The 10,471-nt window shown below is 40.9% G+C and overlaps 1 protein-coding gene across 25 annotated transcripts in view; it reads right to left on the reverse strand.

Annotated features, from left to right (window-relative positions):
- Positions 1–10,471, reverse strand: part of LOC106516126 (neurexin-1a) — a 301,025-nt gene that overhangs the window by 125,652 nt on the left and 164,902 nt on the right. For 2 of the 25 annotated variants that reach the window (XM_014008016.1, XM_014007863.1), the window contains exon 1: positions 5,064–6,113. The exons of 22 other annotated variants lie outside the window; for them this stretch is intronic. In XM_014008016.1, the coding sequence (XP_013863470.1) occupies positions 5,064–5,304 (241 nt within the window). In that variant the 5' untranslated portion in view covers positions 5,305–6,113. Of the gene's footprint in view, positions 1–5,063; positions 6,115–10,471 lie in introns of those variants that run through there. One more of the 25 variants, XM_014007935.1, reaches the window with a different exon arrangement.

A 10,471-nucleotide genomic window follows, 5' to 3' on the forward strand; every position in this document is an offset into this window, starting at 1 on the left:
ATATATATATATATAAACTGAAACAGCTGTGTTTCAGTGCATATAGTGCATCCTAAATTTAACATAAATTAATTATTTTAATATAATATAGACACTTCTGCATTGTTTTGGAGGGAGGTCACCTCCTAATAAATGTCCTTACAGAAAATCTAACTGCTCATTTTAATCAATACATTTACTTTTAACACGTAAGTACAAAAAATATCAGATACTTTAATACTTTTACTCAAGTAATATTCCTAAAGGGGACTTTAACCTTTACTAAAGTAATGTTTTGGTAAGATACTTTTACTTTTACTCGAGTATCACTTTGTGGTACTTTATCCAAAACTGAATGTATATTGTTAGTATATGTTTATTTGACTTCATACCAATGTTTATCAGCCAAAAATAGTTTTGGCCCAAGTCTCTGCTARTGTTATTTTGTGGGTCAAAAGCTGAGAAGTTTGGGAACCACTGTTCRATTCCTGCTGTTCAGTAGTTTTTATTTCCATTAGTGCCACCTGCTGTTCAGTGGGAGAACAGCAGCAGCGACAGTTAAAACAGCAACACACACTATAAAAGTGTGCTCCACCCTAATCATGTGGATCAACTAAACCTCATCTTTTACTTTTTATAATAAATAATAATTAATGAAAGTGGTTTGTAACTGAATGAAATGTTTCAATGCACTGTGTCATGTTTAAAGACCGTCTTTAAATCCATCCATTTTTGTTGCTAGCTTGCCTGTGCAGGGTTTCAGGGGAGTTGGGTTTAACAAATCAGCTTATTGGCGGTGAATCAAGATGCGTATCATATCAGCCACAGACCAGCTATACCATAGCAGCCAGGCTTTTTTTCTTCTCTAACTATCACCTTWGCAAAAGAAAACCAGATKAACTGAAAGCAAGCTGAACAAGAAAAAAGGAATATGTGTAGAAAGATGTCACTGCTGCCCGTGAATCATTAGGTGCCCTATGGGTGCAGAGCTCACTAACTCATACTCATCCGAGACCTATGTATGTGAGAGGAACAGACATACCCTTCAGTCAGAAGAAGGGGCTCTCCATCTCGATCTGTCTCAACGTCGTCCAAGTCTCTAATCTGAAACTGGACAGATTACTCAGCTGACCTCTCACTGCCCACCGCACGCACAGTCAGGTCTCATTTTCCTTTACGCCAGCCATGGCCTGGTTACCAACAAAAACACACTCAGACCACTACAGGCGCTAAAGGCTGCCCACACGTTCTGCTCGGATGGCTTCTGCAGACCAATCAGAAGGAGCCTGGCGAATGAGAAGAAGTGAAGTGCAAAGAGAAGGAAGAAGAGGGAGAAAGAGGGGAAAAAAGGAGGGAAGGCAAGTTTGGTGAGATGCGAGGGAGGTTAAAGATCCAAAGCACACAAATAAAAAGGGTGTTTGTCTTCTAATACATCAGAGGGAAAAGGAGAATGAAACAACTGCAATCTTCACTCTTTCATTTGTGGGTCAATAACTGCCTCTGCTCCCTCTAGAGCCGAAGAACATGTACTCAGATCCTTATCAGGGCAGCTATCATCTCGGCTGCCTCGCCGAGGCAAAGATACTGTCATCCTCACACTATCACACAARGACATCAGCTCAGAGACATGGGAGTAATTATATTATACAAGCCCACAACACCCTAGCAGCAAGGCATCACCAGAGATCATCAAATTTTGCCATCTTTTCCCTCTATCTCCCCCCCAACCACCACTCTTTTCTTTTCTCCACTTTCTTCATCTATTGTTCTCCTCCTCCTCTAACTTCTTTTGTTTAAAAAKCCTCCCTTCTTCCCTGCTCATTTATTCTCCGCAGCGATGCCGGCACAGGCAAGCACAGCCTCTAACCCATTCAGCCATTAGCTGCGAAGCTGGAGAGCATTCAAATTGATTATAATCACTTAAATGGCTTCGCTGACTTTGATCAAAGCAACTTTTAAAGGTACAAAAGCGATTTATGCGGCGGTTGATGGAGCAGGTGTTGGGTGGGGGTGCGCCCTGGATGTGTAAAGTCGGAAGCATAACCATCATGAATCTGGAGGCTGACTCCCTGCAAGAACATATGGGCACTTTTTCCTGTTGGATGACACWCATTTATCCCCAACAGTGGGAGAGGAAGTGGTGAAGACTCAGACGAWAGCAACTGCCAGATGGATGAGGATCACTAATTCTACGTTACAGTGTTTTGTTTTGCTTTTTCTTCTCTTCTGTATGCTGTAGATTCTTGTAGATACGCCCTGAGATTTGTAGTTTAGATCACGTAAACACTTCTTCTATTGATTTGAGCAACTCATCTATCTACMTTTAATGAGCAAGAACAGCAGGTATGAAAAAAAAAAAACTATGAAAAACGTCTAATAACCTAGTTATCCAGCATATCAAGTAGCATATCCATCTCTGGGAAAGAGGACTATCACCCCTGGGAGTCAATATTTGATGAATGGTATATCTGGTACTCACAGCTGATACTGTCTGAACCTCATTACTGCTAGCCCCAAACAAACAATGCATCACACTCCAGCTCAATTTCATACGCCCTGACCATGGTCAATTCTGTTGCCTTCTTTCCACATGAATCAATGAACGACTTTCAGGTTGAATACATAGGGATAAAATGATGTTCTCACTTGATATGTACAATGTAGCACTTTTTTTTCAGTGACGGTTGCACCGTCATCAGAAGAAAATCTAGGATGATATAACCACAGAACATTTCATATTAAAGGTAATTACATAAATGGAAAAAGGCATTTTCCATAAAGCACATGTATATAAAAAAGTTGTTAGCTTGTATCACTAAGGATGAGTACACTGTTAGCTAATATCTGTTTAGTTTAGCTTGAAAAAAAAAGGAAAAAGGAAAACTCAATGTGATAACAGCAGTGAAAGATATGGTTATACAATTATTGCCAATATGCAGTGTTGTATAAAGTATCTCAAAGTGATACTTGAGTAAAAGTACAAGTATCTTATCATACTTGTAAACTAGTAAAAGTTAAAGTCTTCTCTAAAAATATTACTTGAGTAAAAGTCTTAAGTATCAGAATTTTTTTGTACTTAAGTATCAAAAGTAAATTTCTGACACAAAATCTACTTAAGTATTAAAAGTAAAAAATACTGAGTAAAAGTGAGCAGTTAGATTTTCCAAAATGACATTTATTGGGAGGTGACTTCTCCAAAAAATATTTTTGATGTTAGGTTGTGTACAAGCTAATAGTGTCAGAATGGTTTATATTTATACTTCTCATCCAACCACATTTAAATTCACTCTATGAGACACAATTTGTCAGGATAGTATTTTTTTGAGTAATAATAACTCAGAATAAAATAGGAGTAACGACTTTCTACTTCCTACCTTTTTAAAAAATGCATTGAGAAGAAAGTACAGATAATTGTGTAAAAATGTAATGAGTAAAGGTAAAAAGTACGCTGAAAAATAATTACTCAAGTAAAGTACAGATAACCAAAATTTCTACTTAAGAACAGTAACAAAGTTTTTGTACTTAGTTGCTTTACAACTCTGCCAATATGTTTCAATTATAACATGTTCTTGAAAGACAGAAGAGAGGAAGCAAAGGTACTCCACAACAACGAGGGATAGCACAATGCTTAATTTTGCTTTAGCACATGAATATTATTTGTACCAAGCACAAAAGATGCATTCAAATAAAGTACCAAATCAAATCTGAAACCCTGTGACTTTTAAATACAGAGTTTCTTCCCAGAGTAAATTGAGCCATAAACTTCTAATTGCTGCAGTGAAAAGACAACCCGTGTAACTAGCAACCCCAGAGGAAATTAAATCTCTGCAGCTCGGCTAACAGCACCGAGTCTTTACAATCGAAGGCTTTGTCCTAGAGCCAGGTACCCTGTTGAACAGCATGTCATCCCTAATTCGCATTCATGCACCCACTCTGCTGATCAACCAAAACTTTAATCATGTTACTTCAAATCACGAAGGAGCAGCTACAACAACTATTATGTTAAATCATGAGGGCTGCCAGGAACCAGATGCCCTCAGGTCCTGAGGGAGATCAGAGGGCAAGCAGGGTGGTGTCTGCACGAGACAGGTCATGGCAGAGATGCCTAATTGCCTGTCTTGTTGTCCACGTGGGCCAGAACCCCCCTCCCCACCTCATCATACCYGGGCACTGACTCTCTTAGTGGTGCATGGTCTAACTATCCCCAGCCCATGGGATAAAGTATGGTTTGTGATTTCCTCCTGTACCTGCAAAAAAAAAGTACTCAAAGTGCAAACAACTCTCTGTAATTGAACTGTCATTTATAGTTTAACATGCCGTTGCCCAATTTGAGAGAATCCATACCACCAAACAAGAGATTTGCTGCATACTGCCTGCTCAATGAAATCCAGGGTACCTCTGCATTACGTCAGTGTAACTCTAGAATTCATTACGTCACTCAAAAAATGCCTGGGCAGTGTTCAAACTGAAGAGTATTTTTTATCACGTGTCAAACTGTCTCAGACACAAATGTTACTGTGATTGACAGCTTTTAGGGGAAATCCCTTCCTCTGAAACGATTATTAATCATAAATATTTTACCGAGGCACCCYTCCAGAAGTCTACCATAAATACTTGGGTTGAGATTATTTAATTCTTCGGAGATTCTCCCTCTTTTTGTTCCAGCGTAATGAGCTGTTTTGTTACACAAAGAAAAAAAAAAGAGCCTCGTCTCCACTTTGCACTGTAGGTTGGGGCCAGAAACAGCTCGACACCCAGCAAGGCTTCAGGCAACTCATCTTTGTCTATTCCAAACACCCAGGGGCAACATGAAGCGCCACAGCCTTCTAATCCGGTCTAATCTGGACACAGTGGAGCATCTGGAGATATGGATATGGCTAATCCCAGGCATGGGGAGAGGGTATTTAGTGGAGACTAAAAAAATACAAATAAAAACAGGGGAGGGTCTCAACTCAGCTCAATCTGTTGCAAAAAAATTATAAAAAAATACGTCCAAAAATTATATGAAGAATGAGTCAGGTTTGAATCACCAGCATTGTTTAAAGCCAAGAAATGATCTTGATGACGACATAATAAGTACTTACTGTGTCCTGCTCTTAGGGATGCAGGTGATCTGTGGATGGCAATAGGCACTACATGGTGACGCTTGTTTCCATGGGACGGGTGGATGTGGTGGAGACTCTCCACAGCACTCGGTTCTGTCCCGGCCACAAAGCCCACAGCAAAGATCCACAAGGCCAGGTGTTTGAGTGTCACCGAATTCCACTTTAGGGGCTCCGCAACYGGCCTCAGGGGAGTAACCTGTGAACTCCAGCCCCCGAACATCTTCCCTGAGCAGCCAGACGTGGCTTCAGATCCAGGCAGAACTTCAGCGAGCCTCACAGCCCCATGCTCCTTACCTTCACCGAAACTCACAAACCCAACTCAAACACTCGATTAAGATCCACAGGAGAAAAAGAGAAACACGGAAAAGTAAAAGGTAAAATTGGATACCAGACGAGATGTCTGTTGTGGTAGAAAAAAACAGCTTCTTGGAGATTTTTTTAAACTCAGTTAGTAGATCCGTAGCAGCACCCAAGCAGATTAAAAGTATCAATAAACATTGTGCAAGAAAAAAATTGAATAAAATAGGGCAACCTCAAGAAGAAATGGAGAAATCCCAGCTTGCTCCAAATCCCCCTTGTTCTCTCTGTTTCTCCCTTTATCCTCCGTTAAGCCTTCACAAAATTAGAAACATCTTCTCACCAAAAGAAAAAAAGAAACAAAAACTTAATATTCCAGAGACAAATCTTTTGCAAGTAAGAGAAGACGGCTCACTTAATAAAACCCCCGGCAGCACCTGTTCAGTGTGAGTTTCCTTCAGAAAATCAAGGCTGACGTTCTGAGTTTCCCTCCTTTTTCTCCTCCGGCGCTCTTAAAGGACGTCCAGCGGAACGAGACCATAGTTAAATCCGCAGCCCGTTTGCGTGTGCGGCAGCGTGGATCGCACCAGTGAAGTTGTGCGGAGCGGTGCGGCCGTTCCCCCCGTCCGGAGCTCTGTACTCTCTGTGAGGAGGAGCGACTGCCACGGCCGTACCTGGGAGAGCGAGCCCTGGGCGGAAACAAGCGCGCTCACTCGCAGGCAGCATATAGGCAGCGCCGTTCCAGAAGATGTGCGCAAGAGGAAGATGGGAGAGAGGAGGAGGAGGAGGAGGAGGAGAGGGTGTGGAGTGGGGGNGGGCTCGACAGCCAGCCAGGAAGCAGGAGGGAGAGTGGCTATGCAAATGGGCAGCGTTCACATAGCGAATCACTGGAGCCTGAGTGCATTGCAGAGGAAGAGCCTATTTAGGCAGAATAGCAGAAATTGAAGCTATGTCCTCCAGGCCTGATTCCTCTCACTGTCCATCTCTACACTTTCTTTTTTTAAGTCACTCTCCCATGTGGACTTTCTCCAGCAAAAGGGTAGAAAAGATAAAAAATGAAAGGACAAACTGACTTCCTGTGTCTCTACTTTTGGCATTTTCTCTGTTTTGATTCCTCTTTCTCTCAGTTTGGTTTCTGTCTTTTACCTGTCTGACTAACAGTTTTTTTAATTAGTGCAATAATTGCTTGGATCTAAATCAAAAAGAAGAACTTAATTCTTTTTTTTTTTTTTTTGTCATGCATCGTCCTGCAGAACTTCCTCCTATAACGTCTCACCCACTCTGCAGTGGATCGGCTGCAAGATTTTAGAGGACTGATGATGCTGCAGCTCATATAGTTTGTGCAGCTCTCCCTCTCTCTCTCTCACACACACACACATACACATATACGAACACATGCGTATACTCACACAGACACACACACATGTAAACAAAGCACGCGCTGTGCCAGAGTTGGCAGTTGGGAACTGTCCACTGAGAGGGTGCTGAATCTGGGCAAGTCTGCCTCGCCTGCTAATAAAAGCCCGTTTCTCACAGAAGAGTGGGGGGAGGGGGGGCTGATCCCAGACTCTGTGTGCAGCAGGGTTAGGAGGAAAGTAGGGAACATGTGGACATAAAAAGCCCCGCCGATAAACACAATCTGGTTCAGCTGGGAAGAGTGCTCAGAGTTTGGGGCCGAGGAGCACGAGGCTCAGCTGCAGCGCGCCTGCTTTCTGTTTGCACGCTGGCAATTCAACATCCTCCCTTTCGAAATGCTGTGTTCTAAGCTGGAGGGGCAAAAAAAAGAGCGTAAGCACTGCTGAGCTAATCTTTATGGCTTACAGGGAATACAGAGGCATTTCATGGTCAAAGAAAGCCAACTTAGCGAGCGTGACACACAAGATAATATGTCCTTTTCCATTTTCTTTTTAACAACTATTCACATAAAAAACACAATAMGAAATCTTGAGAAAGGTGTGGACCAATAATAAATAAAATCTGAGCAATTCTTTTTCAGAGGGAAAAAAACATGTAAAGATCCAGTTTAAATAATCCTTCGCAGTAATCTGAATCTGAATTCTAAACAAAGGATCAGAATGTTAACATTTTACTGAATGTATTCACCAGGCTAACTCTAATATGACTTTCTGGTAACCTCTGTATCTGTGGCAGCTCACACTGTGTTCCCATATAGTTCTGACAAACAGATGCAGTACAAGATGCTGCAAATATTAAACAACTGTGTTTTCCTCATGTTATAAAATCCTAAAGCCTCCTGGTGCAAACAGGTCAGCAGCATTGTTCTGTTACTGAATAAATAAAGTTTTCTCCTGCTCAACATGCTCACGCTTTTATAATTATCAGCAGTCCATTCTGCATAATTTCTGCTAATAAGGCAATCTATCAGGGCTTTTTGCCAAGGACAACAACCTAACTAACTGTTTTATAAAGCAAACCTTTGCAGAAAAAAAGAGGGAAAAAAACTCACTCGGATCTGTATTAACAAAGCCTAATGTGATAATGCACACATGTGCATATGCTGAAAGCTTTTCAACATGTTTGCCCTGCTTATGTAGGAGGAAATGGTTTGTTAGGACTGCAGCATTTAAAATTAATGTGTTATCAGCCATGTGATACCTTTCGGCAGGTTTTTTTTTGCACCCCTCACTTGTTCATTTGTGCCCCCAAGTGGTAAAAATCAAAAGTGCATTCAAGGATTGTAAGTTTATTAGACCAGGGGTTCTCAAACCTTTTGGGTCTGGGGACCCCTTACAAGTGTGACAAAACTCCCAGGACCCCCTCATAAACCTTATGCTGTTTTAGAAATAATTTACTGTCATTTTAACCCCTAAATACTATGAGAATATTATTTTTGTTGGTTTAGTATGTTTGTTTTACTAGTGAATTGTTCCCCATATTCATTTGTCAAATAAAATCCAAAATAACAATTTATTGAAATTTTTTGAGGGCTCCAAGATAGGGCTCATGGACCCCTGGGGGTCCTGGGACCCCAGTTTGAGAACCTCTGTATTCGACGAACCAACATATTGAGCTAACGAAGCAGCAAAGTGCAACAATTCAAAATAATTTTGCACTTTATCTAATAAAAGCCTACCCATTACTTTAAGTTACTTTAGATATTTAAAAGGAGACAGAGTGTTGTAATTTCATGCCCAAGCCTAATTAAGATCAATTTCTAGAATCACATCTACCAGAATGAAAAATAAACAAACAAGGCTTTAGTTGGCTGCACTATTTTCAATCATTTTGTCGGTAATTTGATGAGCTAAATAAAAAAGGGAAGAGAAAAAAARCGAAGCTGTGCATATAGCTTGAGGGAAAACTGAATTCCTGCTGCTTGCACTGAAGCAAACACCTGGGACTGCAGCCTAAACTCATTCTAGCACAGTTACACATCTCAGCTGCTTTAACCAGATGATTATAGAGTGTTGGCCACAAAATGAGAAAATCCTCCTCTGAAAGTAAACCTTTGCCATTAAAAGACTGGCTTTTCCTTTTGTTTCCACTTCAGTTCCAGCCAAGATGAAGTCAGATGTCTTCTTGACAGAAAGCCAAAACAGCTTGCCTTTGTTTCCATTTGAMACCCAAAGGATTGTGTGTTTGATGCAAGTGATGCTTTCAGCACATCTCTGCCGCACCTTTCTGTTTCTCTCTATTTCCTGTCGAGGCACGAAATGTAATTGGAAATCCAAAGGGGAAAACTGGTCCACATTATAGAAATTGTAGTCTGTTTTTTTTTTCTCTTAAATGAAGTGATCCATGATGGAAGGTGGAATTTGTTTTGGATTTAATAACATCTCGGAGAGAAAAAAAGGACAAAAATAGAGCAAGTGAAATCTCTTGTACTTAAGCAGCGGACCGCAGTGGACGAGTTGATAAATCATTTTTCAGTAACTGGAGGAAACCTGGAGGGAGAGCCACAAATGAGCGTTCGACCAGGGCTTGACCCAAACTGAAATAAGGCCTTATGATCACTTAAAGAGTCATCAAGAACACTTTTATCTCACACAGAGAGGGAGAAACACTTAAGGTACTTCAGCAGAWATGTTTATTTTCCCTTCCTGAACAGTTAATGTTAACTATCTCTATTTTAGGAAAACATAATGATGCAGTATTCTAAGAAGAATTATGAAAAATGCATATTCACAACAGCGGAACGCAATGTGATAAAAGCAGGTGCAGGTTTAGTGTTTCAGATGACTTTGTTTCCTATCAACAGACCTTACAGACCAAGTCAGGCATGAAGCAGGTACTGTTTACCTGGTGTGTGGTGGAGCGACACATCTGCGTCAGGCTCAGGAACACATGTGGCCTTATGAATGGAAGCCTGAGCCTCCTGGGTGTGCTGTAGTTATAGTGACGGTAAGTAGTAGTGAGGAGAGCATAATACCAGCTAGTATCAAGTCACGTGAGCCTAAACTGTTTAGCATTGAAGATATTAGCCTAAAGAAAATAGCATTCCAATGAAGGATTGCATACCACCCATTGTTTTTCATGCAGTTTAGTTTATATTGAGAATGACAAAGTTGTAGCCATTTAGGACAAACTTTAAAATAGTGTTTTTGATCTCATGTAATATTGTACTTTCTGGAAAGTTTCATCAAAACTGTCTAGTAATTCAGGAGAAACTTTGCCAACAAAAAGACAGGGTTGGCCTATGACTAAATATAAAAAAAAAATCTGTTAGCTCTCTAAACATGCTGGGGATCACTCTCAGCTAATACCTCACCCACTCATTAGCTTAAAGAGGGGTATTATGTATTTTCCAGGCGCACAGTTCAATTCTACACCACAGTCAAGTAACAGTAGCTGTGTTTCCATTGCAAATGTGCGCAAAACTTTGTTGAAATTCTGTTAATGGTGAAAAAACACAGTTTCGCAACTGCGGTGTTTCCATTAAGTAAGAAATGCTATTAAAGTCACGCATGAATACGTTCGTTCTCGAGATAAGTCATTACAAACATGGTGGCAATGGATGTAAACACATAGCATGTTGCTACCGCGACACTAGCGCTCATCATCAGAGGAGACGTCTACATCTTTTATCAAGGCTTTCCAGAGTCAGGCCCCTACTTGGGAGCGGCTACGTA

This window comes from Austrofundulus limnaeus, unplaced genomic scaffold (genome assembly GCF_001266775.1).
Source record: "Austrofundulus limnaeus strain Quisiro unplaced genomic scaffold, Austrofundulus_limnaeus-1.0 Scaffold0, whole genome shotgun sequence".
In the NCBI taxonomy this organism is placed as follows: domain Eukaryota; kingdom Metazoa; phylum Chordata; class Actinopteri; order Cyprinodontiformes; family Rivulidae; genus Austrofundulus; species Austrofundulus limnaeus.